General features: G+C 43.1%; 3 protein-coding genes across 5 annotated transcripts in view; 2 read left to right on the top strand and 1 right to left on the bottom strand.

Moving 5' to 3' along the window:
* LOC123507129 (integrin alpha-PS1-like) overlaps nucleotides 1-7,165 on the top strand; it is a 283,961-nt gene extending 276,796 nt beyond the window's left edge. For all 3 annotated transcript variants that reach the window (XM_045259736.1, XM_045259738.1, XM_045259737.1), the window contains 3 exons: nucleotides 351-580; nucleotides 1,294-3,476; nucleotides 4,074-7,165. In XM_045259736.1, the coding sequence (XP_045115671.1) occupies nucleotides 351-580; nucleotides 1,294-3,476; nucleotides 4,074-4,502 (2,842 nt within the window). In that variant the 3' untranslated portion in view covers nucleotides 4,503-7,165. The remainder of the gene's footprint in view (nucleotides 1-350; nucleotides 581-1,293; nucleotides 3,477-4,073) is intronic.
* LOC123507132 (formin-like protein 14) lies at nucleotides 6,675-12,698 on the bottom strand. The gene is made up of 3 exons (XM_045259744.1): nucleotides 12,605-12,698; nucleotides 10,004-10,919; nucleotides 6,675-7,947 (listed from the first exon to the last, which is right to left on the bottom strand). The coding sequence occupies exons 1-3, from the start codon at nucleotides 12,651-12,653 to the stop codon at nucleotides 7,926-7,928; spliced, it is 987 nt and encodes a 328-aa protein (XP_045115679.1). The 5' UTR covers nucleotides 12,654-12,698; the 3' UTR covers nucleotides 6,675-7,925.
* The window catches only part of LOC123507130, a 181,419-nt gene continuing 175,480 nt past the window's right edge, over nucleotides 9,951-15,889 (top strand). Inside the window, exon 1 of the mRNA XM_045259740.1 lies at nucleotides 9,951-10,085. The gene's annotated coding sequence lies outside the window, so the exon portion shown is untranslated. The remainder of the gene's footprint in view (nucleotides 10,086-15,889) is intronic.

Raw genomic sequence — 15,889 nt, forward strand, 5'->3', positions numbered from 1 at the left:
ATAGTTAACACAATATTGCCTGTATTCATTCTTGACATTCAATAGAAACTTCAAGTTTCAATATTTCATTGTCTCTTCATGTTTATAGAAATACCTAGTTCCTGTTTTCACTTATGACATACAGAGCTAAAACAGTTCAAGTATCCAGTGAGAGATAAAACATTTCATTGGCCATCATGTTGAGTGTGTCTAGAATCTGACAGTGATTAAGACAAAGCAGATATTGTTGCCTCCCATTTTTGCACACCAAGAAAGTAACAAGCCATCTAGAATCTGACAGTGATTAAGGCAAAGTAGATATTGTTGTCTTCTGTTTTGCACACCAAGAAACTAACAAGCCACATTTCCAGCGTTGCTACACCAGAGCAAGTGTTCTATGGCGGTGAGGTTGTCGGGGAGTCAGCCATCAAGTACATGGACGAAATTGGAACTGAAGTGATCCACAAATACGTAGTGGACAACAGAGGCCCCTGGCGGGTGGATGAGCTGCAGGTGGAGGTGCAGTGGCCTCACCAGGTGGAGAATGGGAAAGAGAAGGGCAAGTGGCTGCTCTACATGACGGAACATCCCAAAATTGATGGTGAGTTGCTTCAAAGTTTGTTGTGATATATATTAGCTTTGATGTTCTTAGTTCTCATAGAGTACAGTGATTGTCTCCTTACTGTCAGTCTCTCTATCTCTACTTCCTTTATTCTCACATATTCTACAGCCCATGTTCTCATTGTATTAATTTTGATTTCCACAGCTCTATAACCCTCACATACTACTGCAAAATGTTCTCAGTATATCACCTCTCCAGTCCTTACTTTACTTTCCCCATACTATACATGTTCTCGATATATCACCTCTTCAAGCATCTCTATTGTTCCATATTCCTATGCACTACAACACATGTCTCAATAGATCATCTCCCCATCTCCCCAACCCATTTTTTCAGATGTTCTTGTTCTTACTTTCAATAGTACAGTACATGTCTTCAGTATATCATATCTGAATTGATCAATTATGAAGTGTGAACTAATCTCTATGGACCTTCTTCCTCATCTAATCTGTAAACTAAATGCTCAACACTTTCCTCATCTAAACTATTAACTTATGTTTCCTTGCCTTCATCTTTTAAACTGTGAACTAAACTCTCCATAACTTATATCACCTAAATTGTCAACCTTTCCATATCTCCGTCATTTAAACTGTGAACTAAATACTCAACACTTCCGTCATCAAAGCTGTTAACTTATTTTTCCATATTTTCATCATTTAAACTGTGAACTAAACTCTCCACAAATTTTACAGGTGTTGGGGAGTGTGAGATTGACCCACACCTCATCAACCCACTCAATCTACGACTGTCCAAGATCTACCCAGACCACTTCACAGGGCCAGAGGTGGACCTGGAGGTTGAATCCACAGACGACCTGAAACCCACCACCAAGTCTCCAATTGGTGTAGTGGATGAGTCAGGCAGCAAGGTGACCAAGGTGACAACAGAGAAGAAAGTAACGACTGTGAAGAAGACTACGAAAAAGACAACATATGAAAAGGCTGAATCATCTTCTAGTGGATCATCATCGTCATCATCATCATCATCTTCCAGTTCACATTCCTCATCGTCACATTCAGGCTTCAGTGATGGCGAGGAGGGCAGCGGTCATGATATCGGTGGTCACAGCAGCAGCCGGGTGCATGGAAGGACTCACTCTCGCGTCAGCCGGAGAGTTTACTCCTCCTCGGATGGCTCAAAGTTCAATGAAGCTGAATCAGGACATGACCCCATCAAGGAGGGCGAAGACGAGGACGGCCGCGTCATCACCCACTATGAGAGGACGCACCACTCCTCTGGGAAATCACCAGACGGCACCTCAGCCTTCGAAGAGACACACCATGAGAGCCGAAAGGTGACAGTGAATGAGGAGACCCACACCGACAATGTCCCAAGTGGCAGGTGGGGCCAAGGAGGCGGGTACAGACGCACCTACACTGAGAACCGCTCTTCCACACGAATCAATGATGGTGAACCTGTGGAAACTCACAGACGCTGGGAGACGCACGAGACCTTCCCCTCTGGGCGGGATGGTGAGGATCGTTCGGGTGATTCTGGTTCAGACAGGAGAGAGGAAACTTACTCTTCAGGACGGGATGGCGAGAACCGGTGGGATGATTCTAGTTCAGACAGGAGAGAGGAAACTTACTCTTCAGGACGGGATGGTGAGAACCGGTGGGGTGATTCTGGTTCAGACAGGAGAGAGGAAAATTACTCTTCAGGACAGGATGGCGAGAACCGGTGGGGTGATTCTGGTTCAGACAGGAGGAGAGAGGAAAGCTGGAGAGAGCACAGCAGAACTTACACCGTTGACAGCAGTACCAGGAGGACGCACTCTGGCCAGGTAGGAGACAACGACTTCCGCAGGACTCATGAAGGAGGAGCTGTGACGCAGATACACGACGGCTCGTACTGGACAGATGATGCAAGAAGGACTAGAGTGCAGGATCAGGATGACACAGACAGAGACAGGTTTGGGTGGTCAGACCAGAGAGGAAGGCCATCATACAACAGAGGCACAGAAAGCAGGAACAGAGAAGAAACTCGCTATGAGGAAAGAACACATGAGACTGCTGGTTCTACTGGACGAAGGGGAGGAAGCGGCCATCACCACGGCCCTGCTGGTGATGGGTATGATAGTAGAGGAAGTGCATCAAGCAGTCAGTGGAGTCATACTTATGAAGACAGAAGATCCGGGGACAGAAGATCCTCTGGAAGCCAAGGATATGATGACAGATGGGGTAGAACACATGATGACAGATATGCAAGTGGCCAAGGATACAGGAGCCATCAGGATGGATATGATGACAGAAGATACAATGAAGGTGAAAATGCAAGAACTCATCACTCGAGGGAATATGGGAGAGGAGGAGAGGAAGATTACCGAGGATCGCAGTTCGAGAGCACCTCCAGGAGGTACGAAGACAATGACGACTGGCAGTATAGAGACCACAGAAGACAAGGACACGATGACTCAGGCAGAGATGAAGCATACAGGGGAAGTCACAGTGGTTCTACTAGACACAGAACACACGTGGAGTCTGGAACATCCACCTGGGACTCTCGCTCCAGCTCTGGGCAGGGAAGCAGAGGTGGGTGGAGTGACAGACAGGATGACAATTATGAGAGGCATCATGGAGGAGCTTCATCAGACAGACACTTTAGCCATTTGGAGACTGGTGGCCCACTGGAGAATGGCACATACACCAGAGTAGAAGTGGATCCCAAGACAGGCAAGACGACAACCTACTCCAGGAAGGTCGTGTACAAGAAATGGCCCAGCAATTCAGACCAGTGGGGAAGAGAGAAGGAAGACTTCCCAGACTTCTCCAGTGACCATAGGAGTGCAAGGACCAAGCGTGAGAAGGAACTGATCATCAAACCTCAAGCTGTAAGGGACGAAAAGACAGGGAAGACCATGCAAGTCGTTCATCTGGTAAGTTCTTGTAGTTTTTTGGTTTGACAGGTTGCCCAGTGTGTAGAAGGCAGCTGTGCAGGGTGAGAGATCAGTGTGTGTGTTAAATCTCAGGCTGTGGCATAAAAAGACAGGATATACTTCTGTTTGGTTTCATAGAGGAGCATTCATTGTGTGTAAGGAAGCTTGGAGTGATGGGAAGATTGCAGGTTGTAGAGTTTCATGTTTGTTTTGGAGTAAAAGATTAACTGGTTATATAATTATTAAACTCTCTCTCTCTCTCTCTCTCTCTCTCTCTCTCTCTCTCTCTCTCTCTCTCTCTCTCTCTCTCTCTCTCTCTCTCTCTCTCTCTCTCTCTCTCTCTCTCTCTCTCTCAGACTCACAGTAATATGAATGAATGGACAGCTTTTGATGGACCTTGCCTTAAACTTTTCTTCCTTGAAAATATACAGAGTAAAAGTCAAGGGAAAAAATTTAAAGTTTGGCTGCAAGATTGATTAAAAATTGTTTATTCATTCATTCACTTAAAAAAAAGAAAGAAAAATTGTACGATGAAAGGCAAAAATGTAGTGACACAGTACAGGCTAAAACCTACTGAAGTAAACTCTTCTCCTTCAGCGCTGTGACGGCCCTGCCACAGCCAAGTGCTTCGTGTTCCGCTGCAACATTCGCAACCTGGCAGCAGGAAGGACAGCAAGCATCGAAATCAAGTCACGGCTGTGGAATGCAACGCTGGTGGAGGACTACCCACGCGTCAACACTGTCAGTATCAAGTCCAGGGCATCACTCATCCTGCCCGCTGACCTCCGTGAAGACCAGGACCAGGATGATGACGTGGATTCGGCCGAGACACGAGCCTATCCTGACCTCCTGGACCAGCTGCCACCCGAGGAAGTGCCACTGTGGGTGATCCTGGTGTCCATCTTTGCCGGCCTGCTGGTGCTCATCATCATTGTGCTCATCCTATGGAAACTTGGCTTCTTTGAAAGAAAGAGACCGGACCCGACGCTTTCAGGCAATCTTGACAAGGACGCTAATGGATACTAGTTTATTTATTTTGTATGTTAGTCGTGCTGGACTTGTTGTGTTCATTCATCTCTGAAAGTGCCAATTTTTTATATTAACAGTTTCTCTCAAAGAATTATAGTAGGAATTTTAATATATGGCTCTATTTCCTACACAAAAGATATAGGTATATATATTATATCATGTATATTTGTAAGTGCTTTCTAGTGTCTGTCTGGAGAGTGAGCAGTCTTCCTTTATTTTAACCGAACCTTAATTTTTTTTGTCACAAAAACATTAAGCTTCTCCTCCTGAAGTCGTCCTCTACAGCTACTTACCCTGTGAAGGCCAACCGACCCTCAGGCCCGTCTGGTTGTACGTGACTGCCACTAAACCTGTGTTGCTGCTGCTGTGCCATGACTGTGATGTTCCCGTGCCTTCAATACTCAACAGTGAAGGCGTTAACCTAGGTGTATGTATACTGTACTGAATGCCAAGAGACTTTCCTGGAGTGTTGCGTTTCAGGTAGAGTAAGTTTCTAGGAAGTGAAGTGATGAACAAGATTTTATTTTCACAAGAATAATTATTATATTAATGCTTGACATAGCTCCTGTACAGATTTTTGTAACTATTTTATGCCGTGCTTAGAGAAGTGCTTTATGGGATGAGTGTGTGATGTGTGAGAGGTGCTGCTGCTGCTGCTGTTACCTGCTATTGCTGGAGGTGAAAGGTTTAGTGTGGGCATCTCCTATGTGCCAGTCTTGGGGCCTCAACACACCACTACTTGCTGCTACTCTGAATCCTGTCTTAATGTTGACACTATTTTCATGAGACACCTGTGAATACTTGTCTCAAGTTAGCTCATCCAGTTCCGAAAGTTTGAATATACACTGGTGAAATGTAAGTAAAGTATCTACATTTAGTTATCTTAGGTACCACTGTCTTTAGTAAATTTGTAATCAAAGTTCTCTTGATATTTTGACCATCAGATGATGCTCAAATTTTCAAGTGCATATTTGAATCACAAGCCCTGGGGAGACTAAGACTGCAACTGACGAACTGTGATGAAGCTAACAGTATCTGTGAGGAATATTTAGAAGTGAATGAAAATAGGTGAGCATATGAGTAGTGAGAACAGCTTAAGGATCTGATCTGGTTAGGAAAGACAGGGAAAGTTATAAGTGACCTTAGAATTTAACTAATATGGATGGCTGCCTCTGATCTTGGTGTTGAGGATCTCCATTAGACAAAACATGGCTGTAAAATAACTTATAGAATTAGACCGGACACCAACATAGTGCCTCTGAAAGGGAGAAGTGCCAAAGTGTCTCCCGTCATTAAAGTGGTGAGGAGACGAGATAGTGTGGAGGCCCCAAGGCTCAGGGAGACAGCCCACCAGTGATGTTATATAAGACTTATTTAATTACTTATTGAAATGTCTAGTTTTTATACAGGGGGATGATAATATAGCTAATGAACTAAAAGTCAGTGTTATTGTGTGAATGTGGTAATAGTATGATGTGAGTACCTAACCCCAATGTGATGAAGCCTTTATTGAACTTACTTATTTGGCTTAATAAAAAGAATTACAAAGTTTTGACCACAACACTGCTTATGCTGCTGCTACACTTTCAGTATTGATACAACCAATGCACAGTACTACATATTAGACAGTGCACAGCCATTAGATAGCTTTAAGAAATTAGAAGTTCCATGCAGTTTCACTTGTATTCCTTAGATACTTTGACATGCATCTGTTATTTGAATTTATTTGTATAGAAAATGGCAAGAGTAACCACATGAATAGTTAAATAATAAAGGCTTCATCTCAGAAGGTGTTCTGTTGTATGTACAAAAAGATGATTCATGTGTTTGCTGCCAAAGTGATGACTGGTGATTAGCAACATCTTGGTGTGTGTGACATCTTGGTGCCAACCTGACCCCATCGTGAAGTGTGACGTGTGGAGCAGTGAGGGCAATGGTGCTGATCAGTGTTGGTGCTGCAGCCTCTCCTGCCTTGCTCACTCCTGTGTCCTGAAACTAGTCACATCCATACAGCGTCCACTTTATGCAAAGGGAGATCTGTCCTACTGTTCACATTCTGTACTACCTCAATACACCGCTGTATTCTGGTACATACTGAGTGGAGGAATTTTATATGCAATAGAAATTTGTACAAGTGAAAGCATGCTCCCATCACATTAGCATCCAAGCTGTGTGTGTGTGTGTGTGTGTGTGTGTGTGTGTGTGTGTGTGTGTGTGTGTGTGTGTGTGTGTGTGTGTGTGTGTGTGTGTGTGTGTGTTTTAAAAGGAATGATTTAATAAGCAGTAATTTTATTTTGTAAACTAATAAGTGGTTGTTCTGCTTCATATTTTTTGTGTATATATGTAGATAGATGGAGAAAATTGGTGTTTTGTTATGTAATGTTTTGTTTCCCATGGTCTGTTGCAGCAAAAGATTCTCATACCTTCCTGTAATGTTTAGGATCTCACTGGATATGTATTGGGCAGAAGCTTTACCTGTGCTACCGAGCTGATCACTGAAATGCTGGACTCACCTTCAGAAGTAATCAGTGTACTTATGTTGTTTTCATCTGCAGAAACTGATTTTTTTGACAAGGATGTGAATGAAGTAATGTGTATATATGTTGAGGTCAATGAATGTTGTAAATATACATACAATAAAGAGAATTCTAACTAAAAAAGGTTCTTCACTAGTCAGCCAACCACATATTTCATGGAATGAGCTGCCATTACAAAGACCTACAAGACAATGGTTACTTGCTGTACTTACTAAGACACAAAAACAGAGAATGGTCATCTAGTGTGAATAATCTTGTCCACAAAGGTCAAATGCATCAAGAGTATGGACATAATTATTCAAATCAAAAGAAATATGTCCACAAAATCTGTTCATATGTAATAGTAAAAGTTCATGAGAGAGAGAGAGAGAGACATATTTTCATTCCCATACTTCATGTCTCCAGCTATAAACTTTGTGTTGATAGTATCAATCAGAGCTGATGAAAATGAGAGGCAGTGTGTGTGTGTGTGTGTGGGGCGCCTCCAGGGAAGGGAAGGGAAGAGAAGGCGAGGTGTGACGCGTCTGCAGCACCTGATGACTTAATGGTGGAGATTAAGACGTGTAGATCTTTAAATAATCACAATTTTATTACGGTATGGAAGAATCAAGAACAAAATTGAAGTATATACTTGTACTATATCACTATCCACAACACTATACCGTACAAAATTACAAACATAAAGAACATTAAAAACTCTCAAAAAGAACAATAACAACAGCACCACACTTTACTAACAACTAGAATAACAACAATAACACCTCCTTAGTTCGTCCTGCATTGTGTTAGGATAGACGGTGCCCGGTGGAGGAGGAGACCCAAGATGTAGCCTTGGGGACGCCGCTCAGCACCCACGCCCTCGTCTCAGTGTTCACCTGGGTGTTTATTGTTCGCGTCTTGCGTAGCTGAAACACAGGACAGAACTGTCTCATCACGTAAAGGCAGCAGTGATGGCATATTGAGCAGCTAAAGCACACGGTAATACATAACCTGAGTAGTAATTTCCTTTGCTAGCGTGAAATATGTGATTTTGTAACACTTGTAATAGCATTTATCTATTCTGTTGTGCAAGGTGTGAGATGTTATGCATGCAGGTTTTTCATAAAAATTTTGTGTTTTTTAAGTCCTGTTGGACCTCCACTGCCTTCAAAACGCTCTAGAGCAGGGGTTCTCCAGCTTTTCCTCATTAAGAACCCCCCTGCCCTGAGTTATGAGACTACCTGAACCTCCAGTAATCTGATATCGAACAGGATATTGATTTTGTGACTGACACTAACTCAATATAATTGTATAAGGGTACTGCAAAAAATATTATTGAATCAGCCATCTAAGTACCTCTGGAATGTTAACTTGGTGACTGGCATAAACTCAATATGCAATGGTACTGCAAAGGATGTAATTACTATACATTTCAGCGGTAGACAAACGGTGTTTTTTGCAGATATCTCCTAAACGAATCGTTGGATGAGTATGATATTTCAACACACTACCTTGAACATCCGTTCGTAAATTATGGTTAACATACCACAGTGCTATATGTGTTATGTGAGGAGTTTACTGAGTGATATTACGCCTAATCCAGTCATCATATCAAAGGTGCTATACAGAATCGGACGAATGTGGGGTACTTGTCTAACCCTCCACCACCACCACCCTGAAGAACCCCAGACCACTCCTTCTCTACCCCAGTATCGCATGACCCTCTTCCCGCTTCCTCTTCACCCCTATTCACACCATCAGCCTTCCACCTTTGATTTTTTTCCCTATTATAATTACATACGTATAGGTATAATAGTTACATACGTCAGTATGTACATACATATCATACATTAATAATATTATTTAATACAATTGCTGGTATATGTGGACATGAAAACCAGAGTGGGTCAAACGACCGTGAAAGCAATAGCTAATTCCGCTGTTAATGGCCGTATAGCTGGATAATAAGCAACGTATCTAACAAAATAATATTATATATAAACTGGACCACTTTTTATGATCAATAGGTAGACAGTACGCAATAAGAGTATCAACTTTTCCTAACAGTAGAAGGTCCAGGTCACAGGTAATTCCAGCACATCATGTTCACATGGTTGACCATAACGACTGCAAACATGGCTCTTCTATATACTACACGTAAACGTGCTGTTGTACAGTAATTATCAACGTGAACCACTTCTTGCCTTCATGAAATTGTACCATACTCGTTAATAATCATATCTATACATACACACTTACAGAACATTATAATGTATAAATACAGTGGTGGGAGAAGTAGGAAGGGACACAGGAGTGAGGGAGGCGAGGAGCTAGGGAGAGGAGAGGAGCGATAAAGAGGGCGAGAACTTCCGAGACGGGAGAGACGTAGTAGTGGTTAGGAATGGTTTGGGTGGGTGTGTGAGGGGGCCACACTTTCATTCGAATGCGTCAACATGACGCATTGTGTTATTTTCCACGAGTAAACTCCTCACATAACACATATAGCACTGTGGTATGTTAACCATAAATTACGAACGGATGTTCAAGGTAGTGTGTTGAAATATACTCATCCAACGATTCGTTTAAGAGATATCTGCAAAAAACACCGTTTGTCCACCGCTGAAATGTATAGTAGATCAGCCACCCATGGAAATCTTCTTGTGAATCCATGGGGATTCGCGAACCCCATGTTGAGAAACCCTGCTCTAGATGAGGTCATACAAGTCTTTAAGATTGTTTCTAGATTTTTACATTATCGACACCAAAAAAAATACACTTGAGAACTCAGCTTATCATCTCCATGGCTGAAAATCCAGAGTATGACTATTAAACTGATAGCAAACATAACCAAGTACATTATCCTAATTGTTTCAGTTACCGTTATAAGTTTCCGAGACAATGCTTCAAGTCTGAAAGTTCGAATCTCCACAGTAAACTCAACTCACCAGCAAGAGGACAGTGGTAGGAGACGGACGTGCTTACCTTCTCGTACACCTCGAAGGACGTGAGATCGGAGACATGGGGATCCTTCTCTGCTGCTGGTTGAAGGAAGTACTGCCTGACGGTAGGTGGAGGGCGGGTATGAAGGAGGTGAGGGTAGGCGGGCGGGAGGACCGGGAAGAAGTGAGGATGTAGCGGATTCTCGTGGGTCGAGGGAGAGTCTGTGTCCTGCGCGCCTTACTGTTAGGGTCGAGGTAGTACTTTCTGAAGGGACCTGAGTGAGGTGGCGCGTCCTCATGCTTGTCCTTATCCTCGTCGCCCGCTAGGAAGTACTTACGAGGGCGCTGCCGCAAGGGAAGAATGACCGTGAAGGGCTGCCGGGGAAGTGACGGGAAGGGATGAGTGTGTGGCGGTGCGTGGGGCGCGAATGTGTCCTTGTAGATGATGGCGCTGTCTGTGTGGGGCTCAGGGGCAGGCGTGTCTGGTGTGGGAGCCTTTGTATGCTGCGTGAGGGGTTCATGAGGCGGTGGAGGTGGTGGTGGTGGTGGTGGTGGGGGTAGTGTGGTGGTTGGGGCCAGTGTGTGTGGGACACTGTGGTGGACCTTTGGGTGTAGCTCATATGAGAAGTGATGATCGAACTCCCGCGAACCAGACACATAGTTTTCCTTGATAGTCTGCAGGGGCTTGACGTGAGGCACCCAGTCCACCTCCTCCTCCGTCACTCCTTCCTTGGCCAGGATCGGAGGTGACTCCCAGATGGCGAATAGCAGCTCCGGCCCGTCGGTGTCATGACGCTGGCGGGGGCGAGCTAGAGGCAGAGCGGGACCATAATGTCGACCCTCCCGATCAGGATCCCAGATGTAAGGGACCCATGATGACCCGTCAAACACTTGATCCCCTTCTGCGTCTTCTACTGGTAGTTGTTGGTCCCCCACCGCCGCTAGGCACCCTCGACGTGCTGTGTAGCGAGCAAAACCATTTACTTAATAGCTACAACTAACAAGAGCAGATGACTCAAAGAAATTAATCATAGAAAGAATAAACAAGAAAATCATGAATAAAAGCAAATTAAAGACAATTCAATGAACAAGGTTGTAAAGCGTATAGGATAAGAAAGGGCATAGGATAAGGTTATGTCACACTTACTGCTGTAGTATGAGGAGTGTGTAAGTGAAGAGACGACAAGTTGGTTGAGTAATTAGGCCAGTGACTTACTTAAGGCCGGGGCTTTGAACCTCGAGCGAGAAACATTAGGCATGAGAAATATCGCTGCTGTACAACTTATTTACTATGCACTCATGTGGGACTTTTGTTAATCCTGCGGGAAATCACTGTACCGTCTACACGTTCAGTTTCGCTTTCAATAGTGGGAACAAAACACGTACGGAACGTAATAAAATACAGAAGGATTTCAATATGTAACACCACAATAATTTAAGACTTGTGTGTCTGGAAGTGTTATTACTATCGAGATCACTAGACTGGGTGGAGTGTAGACTGACGACCAGATTGAGAAAATTCTTACAAATTATCTAAGCGAGGAGGATAGAGTTATGTTGCTTCGAAAGGGAAATCAGTGAACATTTGTTACACCACGGGAACACATGGCAGGTGGAGGCAGTGCTGCGGCGAGCGGAGGCTGGGGAAAATTATGTAGTTTCATTTATTCTTCACTTTCCCTTTTCGAGTCCCGTGCACCTTGCTAGATTCATGAAACTACAAATAGACAACATAAAATAGATAGAGTAACAGTGAGTAACATCTGTTTTGAGACCATACCATATCAATTCCCAGAAACAGAGTATTATTTTTTTTCTTCATGAATGTTTTGTCTTCTGTGTGTTTAATTATATGTACAAGTGACCGGCGCGTGTCGAGAACCTTCATTTCAGTTAATCCTTAATGGGAACAATTGGTGTCCTCTTTCTTGAGACACGTTATTCCTTCCTTGCTTTTTTTGTCTTCAGTTTCTTAAATTCAAATACAGTTAACATACTATTTCTTTTATCTATTATATTCTTACATAAGTCTACAAAGCCCATTGACATTTGGCCGGATTCTTAAGGTGTTTGTTCCTACCGATGAAGAAAAACCCTTCAAAACAATCACTAGTCATGAAAATACCGTTGTATATCCCCAGTTACTCCCACTACGGGATTGATACAAATTAACGTCATCCAAACATTTCAAATATCTGCCCAGTAATATTGAAATAACTTGTTTTTTTTTCATGAAAGGATGTAAGGTTTAAAATGAGTGAGTTCTAAAATTCTACCGTTAATCCCTTTATGATATAGAACACAATTTGAAAAGTATATTCTAGCCAAGAGATGAACACGATTGCAAAATTAGTTGATTAACCCCTTCGGTACTGAGGCTCATTTTCTCCATGATTTTTGGCTATGATTAAACCGTTTTATTTAGATTAGGAAGAATCTTTGGAGGCCAGAAGATTGATGGCCACAGTCTTCACTATTTTAAATCCCACATAAGTTTCTGAAGCTGTATAAAATCACCAAATAGTAATCAGAATGAATATGAAAACGCTGCATGGTACTGAAGGGGTTAAGTAGTATTCATAACCCCTTAAAGTCCCAAAAGCTTGAGAAACGTTGACAGATCCTTGCCATGTGTCCGTCTTACCTATGTGAGGGAAGAGCAGAAAGATGAGCAGCGCCCGGCGTCCCTCCATTCTTGGCCACCTCGCGGACACTGACGCTTTCTGTCTCTTGAGAGCTGTGGCGTCTTCCTCTCTGTCTCCTTTCTCTCCTCTCTCTCATACTCCTCCTACCATTACTCTCTCTCTCCATCCCCTCCTTCCCCCGTCCTCCTCCACCAATAAACACCTTCATTACATCTCACAGGGCCTCCTCCTCCTCCTCCTCCTCCTCCTCCTCCTCCTCCTCCTCCTCCTCCTCCAGTAAACTCCTTCATTAAACCTCACGTAATGACACTCCCTGTTCGGGTTTCACTAAGGCCAGACGTATATTTGTTATGATTTCATGGACACGTAACAGTAAGTCACAGATGGAGGCTTGGGTCTGTTAGGCGACGGTCTCTCACTTTCCTCTTCGTTCGTTTCCATATCTAGTTTTCTTAGAGTAATAGTGGAATTTTGCTTTCTTGTTTTCAAAGCATAGAAATTATTAGTAAGGTTTTCAGAAGTATTTTCTTATAGATGTTGTGAAATTCTCAGGTTATCACTAGTATCATGAAAAGCATCCTTAGTCTCTTCAATACCAGGACGCATTTCCATATATTTCTTATTCTGCTTATTTTCTGATGATTTAGAAACTTTTGTAGAGAATAAAATAGCGAAGACTGTGGCCATTACTCTTCTGACTTCCATAGACTTCTTAATATCAATAAAATCGTTTAATCACACCCAAAACTCGTGGTAAAAATGTGTCTCAGTACTGAAGGGTTTGAAAAACTGATAAATTCCATTACAACCTGTTTTTTATTCCATTATCGAATTTTTCTCGAGCAACCACTAAAATAACGAAAATTTTGCTTGAAATCCACAATGAATTCCAATACAATATTTTTTTTTTCTTATTGATGTAGAATCCTTTTGTCACTAGAATCATGAAAATTCCTTGAAAATCCGAAATGGAGATTAAAGTTCTCGTTGATGTGTCGCTAGAATCACGAAAAAGTCCTTGAAGGTTCCCATCATTTCCACCACAGCTTACTCAAATTATATAAGACGATGAAAGTTTTTGCGAATAGAGTCTAAGGTTGTTTCTTTTGAAGGTGGTGGTCGTGGTGGTGGTGGTGGTGTGTCCCATTCTCACTTTCTATTTATATTGTGACTTGACAGAAATTTGTTTCGGATAGTGAAAGTGAATTGATTGAGGAGTGCCATACATCTCTCTCTCTCTCTCTCTCTCTCTCTCTCTCTCTCTCTCTCTCTCTCTCTCTCTCTCTCTCTCTGGGGAACCATTTTTAAATATATGCGACTCATGTATTACGCACGCGCTTTTCAACGGATAGACGCATAATTCTGAAATATAAATAGAACTAGTAGCAGCAGCAGCAGCAGTAGTAGTAGTAGTAGTAGTAGTAGTAGTAGTAGTAGTGGTAGTAGTAGTAGTAGTAGTAGTAGTAGTAGTAGAAGTGAAAGTACTAGTAGTAGTAGCAAAAGCAGTATTAGTAGTAATAGTGGTGGTGGTGGTAGTGGTAGCTACTACTACTACTACTACTAGTAGTAGTAGTAGTGAGTAGGGTTTAAGTGGTAGTAGCAGTGGTGGCAGCAGCGTTTTAGTGGTGGTATTAATAGTAGTAGTAGTGGTGGTGGTGGTGGTGGTGGTGGCAGTGGTAGTAGTAGTAGTAGTAGTAGTTTTAGTAGTAGTAGCAACAATTTTAGTAGTGGTAGTGGTAGTAGTAGTAGTAGTAGTAGTAGTAGTAGTACTAGCAGTAATAAGTAGTAGTAGTAGCAAGAGCAATAGTAGTAACAAAAGCAGTAGTAGTAGTAGTAGTAGTAGTAGTAGTAGTAGTAGTAGTAGTAGTAGCAGCAGTAGTAGTAGTAGTAGTAGTAGTAGCAGCAGCAGTACTAGTAGCGATGAGGTAATGGCGGGTGATTAAGCAAGGTGTGGGGAATATGAAACAAGCCTTCAGGGGAGTTACGTGAGGGCTGACGGCTTGCCTGAGGAAGACAAGGGGTGGGGGAGAGACGTAACTAAACCTTACCTTTGCTACTCTCGGTTTTCCATAGACCGTCACGCGTCCCTCCCCACATCCCTCCTTGTCTCCCTGCCTACCTCCCTGCTTTCTTCCCTCCCTTCCCTCCCTGCTTGTCTGTCCCCCCTCCTTTGTCTGTCTATACATTCTCTCACTCCTTTTCCTCCTTTCTTTCCTTGCTATGCTTCTCTCCCTCTCTCCCTTTCTCCCTCCCTCTCTCTCTCAAATCTAAGGCTATATTTAGTCAACCTCTCACCTCAAAATGTACTTAATTCAGGGTCTATGTTTTGAAACCTATATAGTTTTTAAAGCTCTTCTACACCTAGTGATTTATAAGGCTGCAGTGATGAATACAGCTCATATCTCTCTCTCTCTCTCTCTCTCTCTCTCTCTCTCTCTCTCTCTCTCTCTCTCTCTCTCTCTCTCTCTCTCTCTCTCTCTCTCTCTCTCTCTCTCTCTCTCTCTCTCTCTCTCTCTCTCTCTCTCTGGATGATCATTATTACTTTTGATGGACTGTCAATCTTTATATGAATATTTTTTTTGGTGGTGGTGATGGTAGTAGTGTTTTGTTACTACTACTACTACTACTACTACTACTACTACTACTACTACTACTACTACTACTACTACTACTACTACTACTACTACTACTACTACTACTACTACTACTACTACTACTATCTGCAGCTCCCTACAACAATAACAACATAGAGATGTATGCCGAGGAGGAGGAGGAGGAGGAGGAGGAGGAGGAGGAGGAGAAGAAGAAGGAGGAGGAGGAGGAGGAGGAATATAGACCGAGATGGAGGAGGAAGAAAAGAGATACGTAGAGATAGAGGAGGAGGAGGAGGAGGAGGAGGTAGGTGAAGGTAAATAGAGGTAATACACCCCCATCACCACCACCACCACCACCACCACCACCACCACCACCACACTTTCAATACCGCCACTACTATTACCACCGCCACCGCCGCGACCACCTGTCCAGCGCGCCATCTGTCACCCTCGCGCCCCTCACACACTCTGGATTTGCGGTCAAGATAATAGTTATAGCTTCGCCCACAGTAAACTTGCGCCCAGGAGATTTCCAAAGCGTCTCATTTGCTGCTTATTTTCTACTTATTACCTGATTATTTGGGTGTGTGCTGCGTGTGTTGTGTGTGTGTGTTGTGTTGATTCTTTTCCTTTCCTTATTGGTGTTATTGTTTCCCTTCTGGCTGGTGATGTGGTGTTTGGTGTTTTCAC

The sequence above is a fragment of the Portunus trituberculatus genome, chromosome 21 (genome assembly GCF_017591435.1).
Source record: "Portunus trituberculatus isolate SZX2019 chromosome 21, ASM1759143v1, whole genome shotgun sequence".
Classification (NCBI taxonomy): domain Eukaryota; kingdom Metazoa; phylum Arthropoda; class Malacostraca; order Decapoda; family Portunidae; genus Portunus; species Portunus trituberculatus.